Below are 15453 nucleotides of genomic sequence, written 5' to 3' on the forward strand. Positions count from 1 at the left end.
TGCCGGGCCCAGCATCAGACTTTTAAGGACAGATGGCCATGTAGGCGTCGAGAGGAGGATTTGAGGCATTGACGTATCAGCAACAAGAGGGAGTTGCCAGCACCTCTGCCTTGGTCTGTTATCTAAATCCGAGGGTTGGGGAGTTCCTGGCATGGTCATTTCCATATTGGCTCCCGGAGCCTTCCTAACGAACAGGATTGCAACTAGCCATGGCTCCACACTGACAAGGCTTCCAGTGTCCTCTCTGTAAACAGCTGTTTACAGATCTAATACACTGTCCTCCTGCGGTCCCTTTCCCATCCGCCAAGGACAGTGAAGGGCTGCAGTGGGCTGCGGAGGGTCACGCTGCCTCGCAGCACCGCTGTCCTGTGTGGCCACTGGTTCAGGTTCCCACGGCACCTCTAAGCAGCTCCTGGGGCGTGTGCCTCGGGCAGCAGCAGCGGGACATGGCCCGAGGGCTTGGGTCCCTGCCACCCATGTTGGATGAAAAGCTGGCGCTCCAGGCTCTGCCTTCTGCCTGGCCTTGGTGGCATGAACAAGCAGGTGAAAGACTTCTGTCTCTCTCCCCCCTCTGTGACATTGCTTTTTAAATGAATCAAATTCACCTTAAAAATGTTGAGGAGGCCAGCATTGTGGTACCGCATGTTAAGCCCCCTTGTGGTATCAGAGCCCTGCTTCAGGTACCAGGTGCTCTGCTTACAATCCAGCTCCATGCCAGTGCATCCGCAAAGCAGAGAGGGGTGCAGCCCCCTGCCAGTACATCTATGAGGCAGTGAGAGGCAGTAAGGGGTGCAGCCCCCTGCTGGTGCACCTGTGGGGCAGTGAGGGATAGCCGTCGCCACCCACATGGGAGACCCACACTGGTTCAGCTTGGCCTAGCCCCTGTTGTGGCTGCCGTTCTAGGAGGGGACTAGTGATGGAAGATCTGTGTGTGTGTATGTGTGTGTGCGTTTCTCCCCATTGCTCTCCCTTTCAAGTAAATATATAAATATTTTTTTATGATTTACTTTATTTGAAAGATGGAGTTACACAGAGAGGGAGAAGTCTTCTGTCTGCTGGTTCTCTTACCATATGGCTGCCACAGCCAGAACTGGGCCAGGTTAGAGCAGGGAACTAGACCGCCATCCAGGGCTCTCATCCAGGGCTCAAGCCCCTTGGGTCGGCTGCTGCTTTCCCAGGCCCATTAGCTAGGAACTGGAACAGAAGCGGAGCATCCTCCTGGCTCTGGCCATCGCAGACACCTGGGGAGTGAACCAGCTGGTAGAAGATCCTGACTTTGTCAGTCTGCTTTTCAAGTAAAAAAAAAAAATAAATAAAATCCTAGGAAAAAAAAGTAGAGTGTCCAATCTGTGACTCAAACTGGCAGCACCCAGTGAAGTGCAGGTGTCGCAGGCAGCAGCCTGGCATGACCTGCCTCAGCACTGGCTGTGTAACTAAGCCTTTAAGAAAAAGAAATGAGAAGAAAGACAGTATTAGAAGCACTTACTGTTAGGACAGGGTGATGCTGCCCTGGGCCTTCACCCTGGGCCAGTTTGGCAGACCGAACCCATGAGAGGCCAGGGTTAGGGCGGGCCGTGAGGTCACTGCTGAGTCCTGGGCCTTAGCCGGCCCAGGGCTGCCCGTTCCCTGCCTCGTCGCAGCGCTTTGCTCAGCTCTGCTCCCCTGGGGGAAGTTCTCACCTGCAGCCTGTGCGGTGGTGTCTGCAGGGCCTTGTTTGTAGATGAAGGCTGGGGTTCGGGGTTAGGAGTTAGCGTTAAGGTTAGGAAGGGAGCTATTTGGTTTTTTCTCTTTGCTCCTCTGTATTGTAGGTACATCAGCTATCCCCGAACAGAAACAAACATTTTCCCCAAAGACCTAAACCTGACGGCATTGGTGGAGCAGCAGACCCAGGATCCCCGCTGGGGGGCCTTTGCCCAGAGCATCCTAGAACGGGGCGGCCCCACCCCCCGCAACGGGAACAAGTCTGACCAGGCGCACCCTCCCATTCACCCCACAAAACACACCACCGGCCTACAGGTTGGTTCCCCCAAAGGTGCTGACCACAGGACCCAGGAGGCTCTCTGGGCTTGGCAGGATACGCCAGGAGTGGGATTCAGCGAGTTAAGCTGCTGTCTACAGAGCCAGCGACCCATCTGGTGCTGGTTCAGTTCCCAGCTACTCACCTTTCTGTGCGGCTCCTTGCTCATGGCCCGGGTATTGGGGTGCCTACTATCCGCGTGAAGGACCCTCCGTGGCCATCTGGGGAGTGAACCAGCGGGTGAAAGGACCCTAATTCTTACAAAGAAATAAGTATTTAAAAAGAGAAAAGGGAGATAGAAGTGAGCTAGGCACGCCTCATCAGGGCTTCCCATGTGGCAACAAGGCCCTCGCATCTGGGCCATGCTGCTCTTATTTCCCAGGCCCGCTGGCAGGGAGCCAGGTCAGAAGTGGAGTGGCCAGGGTTTAAACAGGTGCCTGTTTCGGATGCCAGCGTTGCAAGCAGTAACTTAACCTGCAGCGTCCCGCTGACCAGCCTCGGAGAACCACATTTCTGTAGCCCCACTAGCTTCGTAAAGTTACCTTCTTTAAGAGGAGCTGTTCGGCACAGCAGGTCAAGCCACTGCTCGCCATGCCTGGATTCAAGCTCCAGTTCCCTTCTGTCCTCCGAGGCAGCAGGGGATGGCTCAAGGGGGCCCTGGTGGAGTTCCTGGCAGCTGGCTTCGGCCTGGCCCAGCCCTAGCTGTTGCAGGCATTTGGGGAGTGAACTCTTAGAGATGGGAAATACATCTCTCTTACTGCCTCCCCTCCCCCCGCCGCCTTTGAAATAAGTTAAAAGCTTCTAACTTAAAATTTAGTTAAATAAAAAAAAAAAAAAAAAAAAACAGGGAGCCAGCGTGGTAGCATGGCTGATTGAGATGATGGCTACATGACTGGCATCCCGTGTGGGTGCTCCCTTTTGGTGTGCCTAGATGCTTGGGCACCCACCGTGTGGGAGACCCAGGTGGACCCATTGCAGCCATCAAGGAAATGAACCGGGAACGGAAGCTGTTTCTCTCTCTCCCTTCCATTCTTCTCCCTCCTCTCCTCCCTTTTTCTCTATCTCTGCCTTTCATATGAATACATTTTTTTAAAAAAACAAGTGTCTGCTACAACGGTGAATTCACACTTGGGACGCCCACACGCAGTGCTGGAGAGCCTGGTGTGTATCCTGGCTCCTCTGCTTCTAGTCCATCTTGCCAGTGTGCACCCTGGGGGGGCGTCAAGTTCTTAGCTCAAGTACTTGGGCCCCCGCCTACCCATGTGGGAGACCAGACTTGAAGTCAGGATGCTTGGGTGAAACCCTGTGCCTGGCCCAGTCCTGGATACTATGGGATATGAGGAGTGAATCAGCAGATGGAAGATGTCTCTATATCTGATGAGCCTAAAAATAGATGGTTGGAGAGGTTATGTGTCCCCAGCCCTTGGACCTACCCCAGCTGTCTGCAGTGGTGGGGCCTGGAGCCAGACCCTGGAAACATTAGCCAGGTCTCGCACGTCAGGGGCCAGAAGCACATTACCCAGCCTTCCCCTGCTGCCTCCCGTGGTCCTCGCGCAAGAAGCTGGAGTCAGAAGGTAGAGCCCACTCTTGTATCTGTGCTTGGATGTGGCAGCTAGGCCTCTTGCTGCCGACTGGTCCTATCGGTGTGAAGTGATGTGTTTTGCTGCCAAGTCTATGTTTTCTTTGAAAGAAAGAGAGTTCATCTGTCCACTGGTTCACTCCCCAGATGGTTGAAGCAGCCAGGGCTGGGCCAGGTGAGAGCAGTGAGCTTCATCTGGGTCTCCCGTGTGGGTGCAGGGGCCCGCTGTCCCAGAGAAGGGACCTGTCAGACTCCACTTCCTCCCAGGGAGACGACCAGCGGCTCTACGAGTTCATCGTTCGCCATTTCCTGGCCTGCTGCTCCCAAGATGCCCAGGGCCAGGAGACCACCGTGGAGATTGACATTGCCCAGGAGCGCTTCGTGGCCCACGGCCTCATGATCCTGGCCCGCAACTACCTGGACGTGTATCCCTACGACCACTGGAGCGACAAGGTGAAAGGGCAGCGGGCGTGAGGCTCTGAGAACTACAGGCCAGCTTGTGTCTGAGCGTGTGGGAGGGAATGGCCTGACGACGGCACCTGTCGCTTCCTGTAGCTGCTGCCCATCTACGAGCGTGGGACCTGCTTCCAGCCCAGCACCGTGGAGATGGTGGATGGGGAGACCAGTCCTCCCCAGCTGCTCACCGAGGCTGACCTGATCGCACTCATGGAGAAGCATGGCATCGGTGAGTGGCTTAGCCCCAGCAGGGCGGCCTGGCATTGGGCAGCGGCTCAGCCCGAGCAGGGCGGCCTGGCGTCAGGGAGTAGCTCAGCCAGGGAGCTTCCCTGCACACAGGCACGGAGTCTCCTGCCAGCCCTGCCGCAGCTCTCTGCCTGCCTGTGCTATTACTCTGGCCAAACTGTATACTGGCAGACAGGGTTAGAGAGACAAGGACCTGCCCGAGGTCTCCTGCCAGGTCTCCTGGCACAGCTGACACCAGTAGCCTTGCCCTTGTTCCCATCCTGTCCCCACAGCTCGGGCTCAGCTGAGCACTTAGGCCTACGGTGCTCAAGGGGCCCCATGTTACTCTTATTGAATAATAACTAGTCAGATACCTACAGTTGACACCCGGGAGAGTCAGCATCATGGTCTGTGTGTCTGCGTTCTGAAGTGACAGCCGTGGACACCCTGCCCTTCCGAGCGGAGCAGAGTCCCCTTCCCTCCCCACACCCTGTATGGATAAGGCGGGACTGTGGTACTAGCCATGAGCAGCTACATTTTGACTTTTGTTTGTTTGTTTGTTTATTTTATTGGAAAGAAATTTACAGAGAGAAAGAAAGATCTTCCATCCGCTTGTTCTCTCCCCACCTAGCCACGACGGCCAGAGTTGAGCCAATCCGAAGCCAGGAGCTTCTTCCAGGCCTCCCACATGGGTGCAGGGTGCCAAGGCTTTGGGCCGTCCTCTACTGCTTTCCCAGGCCACAAGCAGGGAGCTGGATGGGAAGTGGAGCAGACAGGACACTAACCAGTGCCCAGCGCATATAAGGCAAGGATTTAGCCAATGGGCCACCACACTAGGCCCCATTCTTACTTTTAAAAGATTTATTTATTTACTCAAAAAGCAGAGTTTGAGGGCTGGCACTGTGGCTGCCTCTTGCCACACCAGCGTCCCCTGTGGGCACCAGTTCACGTCCCAGCTGCTCCTACCTCCAGTCCAGCTCCCTAGTAATGGCCTGGGAAAGCAGTGGAACATGGCCCACCCTTGGGCCCCTGTACCCACAAGGGAGACTCAGAAGAAGCTCCTGACTTCAGACCATCCTAGCTCCAGCTATTGCAGCCATTTGATGAACCAGGAAGATCTTTCTCTCGCTCTGCCTCCCCCTACCCCCACTGTAAATCTGTATTTCAAATTAAACTAGATCTTACAAAAATGGACAGGGAAGGGAGCAGATCATCAGAGAGAGAATTGTCCACTGCTGGCCCTCGACGATCCTTCCGGCTGGGGCCTCGCCAGGCTGAAGCTGGGAGCCGGAAACGCTGCGTCTCATGTGGATAGCAAAGGCCCGAACACCGGGGCTGTCACCTGCTGCCTTTTAGATGCTGAATGACAGCAGCCAGCACTCCAGCCTGGCATTGTGAGCAGCAGCTTCCTGCTGCAGCGTCAAGCCCAGATTCTTAGCTTGCAGGCCACTTGTGGGAGATCCGGGAACCCTGCCTGCACAGACAGGCCACACCCAGGGGATTCACACCCCGTGACTGGAGCACTAGAAATACGTGAAGGTCCATGGACAGGTGTGTGACCATGGACCGTGGACAGGCGTGTAACGTAGGGGCCAAGAACAGGCATGTGACCTAGGGGCATTGGGCAGGTGTGTGACCATGGGCCGTGGACAGGCGTGTAATGTAGGGGCCAAGAACAGGCGTGTAACCAGGGGCAGTGGGCAGGCGTGTGACCATCGGCCGTGGACAGGTGTATGACCATGGGCTGTGGACAGGCGTGTGACCATGGGCCGTGGGCAGGCATGTGACACAGGGACCATGGACAGACGTGTGACCTAGTCTGTGCTGTCAGACTTGGTCTGTGGAAGAGCCACACCAAAGCAGCAGCTTGAATCCAGCCCAGAGGGCTGTGTAGGGAGCTAGTGGAGAAAAGGCCCGGGGAGTTGGGCTTCAGAGATGGTGAGATGTCCCCCACACCTTGGTGGGCCTCAAGCAGGGCCCCGAAGCAGGGACGCTCAGGGCCGCTGTGACGAAGGGCGGCTGGAAAGATGTCTAGCCCAATTTGCATGCCTGGCTGAGGGTTTGAACACTGGTGCACGGACAGCCACATAATCTGTCTGCCACACAACTCATCCACTAAAACGCACAGCTTGACTCGTCATTCACAGAGTTGGTCAGGATGTTTTCGCACCTGCGGAAAAGAACTGGCTCCTCCAGCAGTGACTCCCCGACAGCCCTCCCAGCCCCAGGCCGCCTCTCTGGATACAGTAGACTGGGTTGTTTTCGACACTTCCGTGGATGGAATTGTGCAAGATGGCTTCTGCTGCGACTGACTGCCTTTCCTGGTGTAATGGCCTCAAGGCTCGCCCACCCCGGGGCCATGTCTCAGCGTGTGGGCGAGCAACCTCGTGCCGTTGATCCCCGCGTCACACGGTGGGCATCACACGGTGGGCACCGCTGGAACGTGCGGTTGTGCCCGCAGTTGTGTGTCATCAGCGCTCCCAGTTGTGCTGGGAGCACAGTCCCCAGGGCCCGCAGGGGCTTCAGAGGAGCTGCTGCTTTGCTTGCCAGGAGGAAGGCCCCTTCTCCCCAGCACTTGCTGTCTTCTCAGAACGTCCCTGTTGATGCTGGGCTGCGTTCTGTCCCGCTTTCCCTGGGGGCAGAGCCCCTTGGCCACAGCAGAGGACAGGTTGGGTGTTGGGGTGGTGCAGGTGAGAGGAATAATCAAGTGTGGGAAGCAGGGGAGCTGAGGGGACCTGAGCGGGGGTGTGACACCCGTGTGGGGGCGCAGGGGAGGCAAGGGGCCCTGAGTGGTGTGAAGGCCGTGTGGGCGAGGGCAGGTGGCTTTCGTTCTGTGTCCTTGCCTCCCACAGAGCTAAGGTTTCTGGGTGCCACCACTGATGTTGGTGCACAAACAGCAACAGGGGAAGAAAGCAGGGCTGGCGTGAGGAGTGGGCCGGGGAGACGGGAGGGCACAGTGTGGCCCTCGGCTATTGTCTGCCAGGAAGGGCTCTGGCAGTGTGAGGTCACGGTGATCTGCGACCACCTACAAACTCTGCTGCCTTCACAAGTTGCAACAGAACTCAGGATCCCTTTTTTCTGGAGTTCTGTTTGTTTGCTTTTGTTGTTTTAAATTTTTCTGGTTTTTGTAGTTTGTGTAAAAAGTGAGAATATAGGCCCTGTGAGGTAGCCTAGTTGCTAAAGTCCTCACCTTACGTGCACTGGGATCCCATATGGGCACTGGTTCTAATCCCGGCGGCCCCGCTTCCCATCCAGCTCCCTGCCTGTGGCCTGGGAAAGCAGTTGAGGACGGCCCAAAGCCTTGGGACCCTGCAGCCGCGTGGGAGACCCGGAAGAAGTTCCTGGCTTCAGATCAGCTTAGCTCCAGCCTTTGCAGCCATCTGCGGAGTGAACCAGCAGATGAAAAAGATCTTTCTATTTCCTCTCTGTAAATCTGACTTTGCAATAAAAATAATTTTTTATGAGACCATATCAGACATACATTCAGGGATAGAGTGAGCAGGGAGGAGGAAGGTGGGAGAGCGATGTTTCTGCTTTCATCTTGTGTCCGCAGGAGAGAGAGAGAGAGAGAGTGCCCCTCCCTGCTGCCGGGCTTCTCAGGAGCCTGGGACGGGGAGGGGTTACAGGATCCCACCCCAAGTCCCAGGTGAGGGGAAGTGCATCCTGGGAAGGGGTCCTTTGATGGACAGGTAACAGTGAATTACACAAGGCAGGGGAGGTATGCTTCCATGAGAGACTCTAAACTTAATACTTTCCTGTCCTAGTTCATGTCCCCCTTCTGAGATTGATTTATCTGTTTGCTTTTTAAGCTCTTTTTTTTGTTTGTTTAATTGGGAAGGCAGATCTACTGAGAGAGGTCTCCCATGCCCAAATGGCTACCGCAGTGGCCAAAGCAGAGCCAGGAGCTTCTTCCAAACCTCCCACACGGGTGCAGGGTCCCAAGCACTTGGCCATTCTCCGCTGCTTTCCCAGGCCATAAGCAGGGAGCCGGATCAAAAGTGGAGTGGTCAGGATGTGAACCTGTGCCTATCTGGGATGCCAGCACCACTGTCTCTCTCTCTCTCTCACACACACACACACACACACACACACACACACTTAGCACTGTTCAGGGTTGCTGAAGAATGTCGGTTCTTCTCTTCTGTAGCTGCTTCCTGCTGGTTAGGGGCGTAGGCCTTGCATGTCCCTATCTCAACTAACCTACCCATCCCATAAGCCAGAGAGCTGCCATCCAGTGCCAGCGGCTATGTCCCACAGCGTCATTGGCACACTGAGAAATCACTGGCCTTTCTCTGTCTTTTGAAGTGGCATCCGAGGGCCTCGACTGGTTGTGTCCGTATTTTAGGTTCTGAAGGAAGCAGATATATCCTGGGAGAGGGGGAGTTTGGGTTGGCAGATGTGGGGGTGGGCATTCTATCTAGTGGCTCACAGGGACTGCTCATGCAGCCCTGGAGTAGCTGCCATCGGTTCTGGGGTGACCCAGGCACCCACAAGCTGCGGAGTCTTAGAGGAGGTGGGACATGGCTTTCAGGTACGGATGCCACGCACGCGGAGCATATCGAGACCATCAAAGCCCGCATGTACGTTGGCCTCACCCCAGACAAGCGCTTCCTCCCCGGACACCTGGGCATGGGGCTCGTGGAAGGTGAGCGACCAGGGAGGTGGCTGGTGGGGGCGGTGGTGGGGCTCCCCAGAATCTCCTGAAGTGCCCGCTCTTGCGCCGCAGGCTACGATTCCATGGGCTATGAGATGTCCAAACCTGACCTCCGGGCCGAGCTGGAGGCCGACCTGAAGCTGATCTGCGAGGGCAAGAAGGACAAATCGGTGGTTCTACGGCAGCAGGTGCAGAAGTACAAGCAGGTGTTCATCGAAGCCGTGGCCAAAGCCAAGAAGTGAGTGAGAGGGCCAGAGCCTGCCCTCCTGTCAAAAGGACGGCTGGCGGAGCTCCTAGGGGTGAGCCCCGTCGGGGTCCCCTCAGCCAGCAGCGGCCCCTCCCGCCGCGCTTCCCGCTGTGGCTCCCTGCCCTCCTCTCATCCCACGCACTGCCCTGCCCCAGCAGGCTGTGCCCCTGGCATGGGAACCCACAAGCCCGAGTGCTGCGTGTGAGCCGTTTGTTCTTGGGCACATTTGCAGATGGTCTTTGAGCGGGCAGCGTGTACCGTGTGGAGCGCGTTCCAGCGGCACTGCCGTGCCTTATCACAAGATAAGCATTTGGTCATTGTGTCCTGGCCCGTTTCCCCTCTGACACATGGAATCTCAAGAATGCTGGCTCCCAAGCAGAGGCTAATCCGATGGCCACGGGCTGAGCTGAGGATGTACATTGGTGCCTGAATGACGGAACCTGGACCTCCGGAAGCCCGGAGCACCTGGGGCCCCTCCCGCAGGCCTGGCCGGCTGTGCCACCCTTTGTAAAGCATTCCTCATGGGTGTGTGGAAGCCACACAGCACGTGATTCAGACTCCAGAGCCCACGCTACGGCAGGTGGCCAGGAGCACTGGTCACAGCCTGGGATCCGCAATGGAGGTGCCCGCCTCACGCTCCAGCTGGCCCCAGGGGCCCACATGGGATGTGCCTGGGTGTTTGGCATCCAGTGAGGGGGTATGTCCTTGCCGTTTCCCCAGGTTGGACGAGGCCCTCTCCCAGTACTTCGGAGAAGGGGCAGAAGTGGCCCAGCCAGAAGAGCTCTACCCATCCCTGCCTGAGCCAATCCGGAAGTGCCCACAGTGCAACAGGGACATGGTCCTTAAAGCCAAGAAGAATGGCGGGTTAGTGACCCTCCCTCTCGGCTTGCTGGAGCTGGCAGGACACTGGAGTGGGTGTGGCCTCCGATGAGGTGGGGGACTAAGTCATGGCCGGAATTCTTGTGTCCCCTATGGATAGAACGCCAGTATCCTTGTGTGGGGGGGTGACGGGGGCTGGGTGTCAGGTCCAGATGTTTGTGGGCCCACATCTGTCTCGTCACGGATGAGCTGTACGACCCAGGTAATTCTTCAGCAGTGTCTCCCCAGAGCAGTGCTGTGGCAGAGCGGGTGAAGCCACTGCTTGCAGCACTGGAGTTCCATGTCTGAGGGTCAGCTTGCTCCCGGCTGTTCCATTCCAGGCCAGCTCCCTGCTAATGCGCCCGCCTGGGGAGGCAACAGACAGTGGCCTGAGTGCTTGAACCATGACAGGAAGAAATGCTTCTGTTTTCAGTTCTATATTGTTGGTGTTAATGTGAAAGAGAGTAGTCACTGCTCTATGGGTTCCCTCCCCAAACACCCCTGACAGGCTGGTGCCAGGCCACACTGAAGCCAGGAGCCCCGATCTCATCCCGGGTCGCCATTTTTTGCTCCTTCCCAGGAAGTGCGTTAGCAGGGAGGTGGCACGGAGGGGAGCCAGCACTCAAAGCCAGTACTCGGCTGTGGGAGGCTTGGTTCCTGAGCTCTGTTGCCACCTGCTGTCCTGGGCCTCCCTCGGGAAGGATGGGGTTTACCCCTCCAGTGCTTATTGAGCCAGCTCTTGCTTGTGCGTTTGTGGGTTTGTACTGAGATCATTGGAGTTTAGCCTCAGCTTGAAATCCCGGCCGTGTGGCCACACAGACCCTCAAGTTGGCCAAGACAGGCAGGCCTCTGTCCTGGCCCCTCATGTAGGTTTCCAGGTCATGCAGCCTCGGCCGACCCCCACACGGCAGGGTCGCTCAGGCACCTCCCTGGGATGTCAGCAGGAAGGGCCATGAGAATGTGTGACAGAGCGGAGGACATGACAGGGCCGTCTTTGCTTTGGTTTGTTTTTTAAATTTACTTGAACAATGTAGTGAAAGAGTTAAGAGGAGGAGACAGAAAATCTTCCATCTACTGGTTCACTCCCCAACGGTCATCACAGCCAGAACGGAGCTGATCCCATCCGAAGCCAGGAACCTGGAGCTTCTGGGTCTCCCACGTGGGTGCAGGGTCCCAAGCACCTGGTTATCCTGTGCCCCTTTGCCAGGCAAATAGGGAGCTGGATCATCAGTGGAGCAGCTGGGAACTCCAGTCAGCTCCAATCAGCATCCGTATGGATGCCACGCTGCAGGCTGAGGCTTAACTCACGATGCCACAGCACCAGCCCCCTGGCTGCTTTTAAGCAGAAGCAGGTCTGTTCCACCCCGGGCACTGTAGAGCTGGTGGATGGGGGGGGGGGTCCTTGACAGGTGGCCCGCAGCCTCAGGCAGCCCGAGCAGGTTCCGCCACCTCTGCACTCTGACCCTGGTCACCCCCTGCCCCCCTCCTCCTCAGGTTCTACCTCAGCTGTGTGGGCTTCCCCGAATGCCGATCGGCCATCTGGTTTCCCGACTCGGTGCTGGAAGCCAGCAGGGACGAGAGCGTGTGTCCCGTATGTCAACCGCAGCCTGTGTACAGGTGAGCTGGGCACTGTGGGAAGTCCAGTGGGGGCCAGGCTCCCCACCCGCACCCTGCAGGAGCACCCTCCCTCTGCAGCGGGGACGGCTTTTAGAATAGTTCCTCGCAGCGAGTGCCTGTGGGGCAGCCGGAGGTAACCCTACCGACTCAACAGAAACAAAACCGTTTTCCAAAGCGAAGGGTAGCGAAGGAGTGGTACTGGTCTGCAGCTTGGCCAGGCTGACGGGTGGCAGGGTGGCATTGCTGGTAGACACATCCCCGCAGCATGCCTGTGGGGAGGGGGGAGTTCCGATGCCCCAGCAGGCCCAGGGACCACTCAGCACCCCTGGCATTGGAGAACTGTACCCCTCCAGGGCATCTGGGTGCTCAGCCACCGTCTGACTTCACAGGCAGGGAATGCCCCCTGCACTACACACCGGGGAGGGGTGCTCATGGTGACCTTTTCTGGCATCCTGACCAGGTTGAGGTTAAAGTTCAAGCGCGGGAGCCTCCCCCCAACCATGCCCCTCGAGATGGTTGGCTGCGTCGGCGGCTGCGATGAGACCCTGCGGGAGATCTTGGACCTGCGCGTCTCCCACGGCGCCCCCCGAGCGGCCCAGCCCTCCGGCCACCTGCAGGCCAGCCAGGCCCTCAACAGGATGGACAGTAGGCAGCACGGCCGACCCCAGCCCCCCGACAGCAGGCCCACTGGACCTTCCAAGGCTCTGACCCGAACGCCCCTGCTGCCCGCCGCTGCCAGCGGTGCTGGAGAGAGCAATTCTGTGACCTGCAACTGTGGCCAGGAGGCTGTGCTGCTGACGGTGCGCAAGGAGGGCCCCAACCAGGGCCGCCAGTTCTACAAGTGCGCCAGCGGTGGCTGCAGCTTCTTCCTGTGGGCCGACAGCAGCCCCCCTGCCGCCCCAAGAGCCCCAGGGGGCTCGCTGCCTCACCGGCCAGGCTTAAGCGGCCCCCCGGGTGGGTCGAGTGGCCTTGGTGGCACTGGTGGCGTCACGTCCTGCCTGTGCAGCCAGCCTGCCGTCACACGCACCGTGCAGAAAGACGGACCCAACAAGGGGCGCCAGTTCCACACATGCGCCAAGCCGCGCGAGCAGCAATGTGGCTTCTTCCAGTGGGCAGACGAGAACTCGGCCCCGTTGCCCCCAGGTGAGGCAGCAGCTGCAGGAGGGAGGGGTGCCTGGAAGTGAACTGTCAGGTGCCACTCCCCTGCCCTGCATAGCTGTGCTCCCGGGCGGGCCATGTGTCCTTGACCACACCAAGCAGCTGCTCTGGTCACGGGTTTAGGGGCCCAGGCCAAGGAAGTGACCTTGCCTGGTGTCACCCTGGGAAACGGCCAGAACTGGAACAAAGGCGTGCACCTCCCTGCCCCTTATGTGCCTCAAGCCTGCAGGCTCACCAGTGTAACCCCAGAGTGGCTGTGACCTCACCCAGGGGCGCAGAACGGGAACCTGCTTCACCACAGTGGGTCCCTGGTCACAGCAGGACAGTGGGCTCAGAGTTCAGGAAAGAAGTTACTAGGTGCCGGCTGGGTGAGGACACCGGCAGCTCTACCAGGGGCTGGGTGTGACCAGGAAACTGGGACATGGGCAGTTCTCAGCGCCTCTGCTCAGTTCTCACCCCTAGCCCCACCCCTGGCTTTCCCACAGGGATGTTTGGAGCCCTGCCCTGGTCGGGAGCAGGAGGCCGAGCCCAGGGGCCTGAAGCCAGAAGCAAAAGGCCTCGGGCCAACTCCTCAGATGCCACACCAGGGCCCACGGTGAAGAAGCCCCGGAAGTGCAGCCTCTGCCACCAGCCTGGACACACGCGGCCTTTCTGCCCGCAGAACCGATGAGCAACACGGGGCGGGCAGCAGGCACCTGCCCCACACAGCCCACTGAGCACAGTGTTGGCCCCCAAGGTAAGGGGTGCCAGGTCCCATGGCCCACTGGAAGCCAGCTCTTCCAGCTGGACCCGCTGCCTGCATGTGGCTCGGATGTTCAAGGCCAGCCACTGCGGAGGAGGACGTGGAGGATGGAACGAGGAGGTTTCCCACCGCAGCCCTGCGGGTAGCAGGGGTATGCCAAGCTGGCTCCCGCCTTGACCTCGCCTCTGCAGCAGCTGGGAGCTGCCCTGGTTCATGTGCCTTAATAAAGAATCCAGCCCCACACTGATGATGTGGGCTGACACTCGCCTCGGGCTCTCCTCCTCTGCGTCCCCATCTCCTGTGCCAGCTGGTCTTGATGCCGTGGGGTGGTCTTAGACCCTGCGACAGGCACACACACGCCCATGCTGAGCCCACCGAGGTGGGCCCTGCCGCCCACTCCATGATGGGACTCTCCCTCGGGGACAATAACCACAACGTCAGCCCCGGGGCTCAAGCTGCGCCATCTGCCATTTGTCCACTCCTCAGGTAGACACCGGGTGTGCCCAGCCATGAACCCTTAAACCCATCATAATGCCCCTGGCAGTGGGGTTGCTGGTGGCTGCAGCACTAACTTCCTGAAGAGCCCCGGCCAGGAACCAGGCTTGCTGGACTAGCACTGCAAGAGGGCCACTGGGGACCTGACTCCCAGGGTGCCCACTGAGCTGCCCTGGGGGCCACCTGGCTTACATGCTGGGGTGGGCGCCGGCTCAAGGCCCCTCGCTTTAGAGACCAGCCTCAGAGGTATGGGGCCTACAGGCTGTGAACTCTAGGCTGGCTGAGGCCCCAGGAAGGCTGGGCTGGGCTCAGGGGGCAGTGCCATGGCCCCATTCTCTGCTGGTGACAGCAGTGTCCATATGCGAGGCACTCCCAAAGCGCCTGCACCTGCTGGAGCCAGGACTGGGGAGGGAACTCGGCCACCTCCCAAGAGTGCCCGTCAGCAGGAGGCTGGCAAGCCAGGTACAAGGAGGGCCTGGGACCTGGGCCACAGGTGTTGCCAGCAGTGTCAGGCCCCCCCGCCCCGGGGTGAGCTGCTTCTATGTTCTCATTGCATCCCAGGCAGGGGAGGAGTGGGTGCAGTCCTCAGAGCTGACCTCCCCACCGGGGCCTGGCTCTGTTAACACGTTGAGGCACTGGGCTCACCAGGCAGATGCCAGGGGCATCTATGTTAGCAGGATGAGGGCAGAGCAGCAGCTGGCAGGGCCTAGGACCATGGGAGGTCCTCTACGGTTTCTCCTTCCCCATTGAGGCTGTGGTGTGAAGAAATTCTGAGCTACTTGAGGCAGGTGGGTGCCCAGAGAAGGCCCGGTCAGGCCAGCACTGTGGTCATGCTGGCAGAGGCTGGCACTGTGGCATGAGTAGCAGGGAAAGTGGCAATCCCACAGGAGCACAGGTTCAAGTTCCAACTACTCCACTTCCCCTCCTGCTCCCTGCAGATGGACCTAAGGGACATGAAAATGGCCAGCCGTGCGGCCTCTGGCCAGGCCCCTGCAGCCTCCGGTAGTCCCGACGGGGTGGGGAGCAGCTGCTGGAGGCTGGGCTGAACCAAGTGGCAGGACCTGACCTTGGCACCTGTCCAGCCATCATCCTGCACCGGCCCCCCATCACCCTAGAGCCCCTCAGGAAACTTTGTGAAGGGCAGGTGAGTGGCCCACAGAACCTGCTCACGGGACCCACATCCTCGCCTCAGCGGCATTAACCAAAGTGAGCCCTGAACTGGGGGGGGCAGGCTCTGTACCCTATTCCCACTGTGGGGCCATGAGGATGGCCAGACCCCCACCACACACACCCCTGCAAACCTCCATACGTCATCTGCCCTTGCACATAACACACCTGCTAGGAGCCAGGTGTCCGTGCTTCCTGTCCAAGGAAGTGTATCCCCCACCTTCCGGTGCTGACGGTG

General features: G+C 58.6%; 1 protein-coding gene across 2 annotated transcripts in view; it reads left to right on the top strand.

The window, feature by feature from the left end:
- Positions 1–13818, top strand: part of TOP3A (DNA topoisomerase III alpha) — a 28496-nt gene extending 14678 nt beyond the window's left edge. Inside the window, exons 11-19 of one of the 2 annotated variants that reach the window (XM_040974501.1) lie at positions 1809–2016; positions 3864–4049; positions 4152–4281; positions 8809–8922; positions 9004–9169; positions 9899–10042; positions 11531–11653; positions 12114–12796; positions 13297–13818. In XM_040974501.1, coding sequence (XP_040830435.1) covers positions 1809–2016; positions 3864–4049; positions 4152–4281; positions 8809–8922; positions 9004–9169; positions 9899–10042; positions 11531–11653; positions 12114–12796; positions 13297–13481 — 1939 coding nt within the window. In that variant the 3' untranslated portion in view covers positions 13482–13818. Of the gene's footprint in view, positions 1–1808; positions 2017–3863; positions 4050–4151; positions 4282–8808; positions 8923–9003; positions 9170–9898; positions 10043–11530; positions 11654–12113; positions 12797–13273 lie in introns of both variants that reach the window. The other variant, XM_040974502.1, reaches the window with a different exon arrangement.
- Positions 13819–15453: the final 1635 nt, after the last annotated feature.

The sequence above is a fragment of the Ochotona curzoniae genome, unplaced genomic scaffold (genome assembly GCF_017591425.1).
Source record: "Ochotona curzoniae isolate NIBS_2020 unplaced genomic scaffold, NIBS_Ocur_1.0 contig_2456, whole genome shotgun sequence".
Lineage (NCBI taxonomy): Eukaryota > Metazoa > Chordata > Mammalia > Lagomorpha > Ochotonidae > Ochotona > Ochotona curzoniae.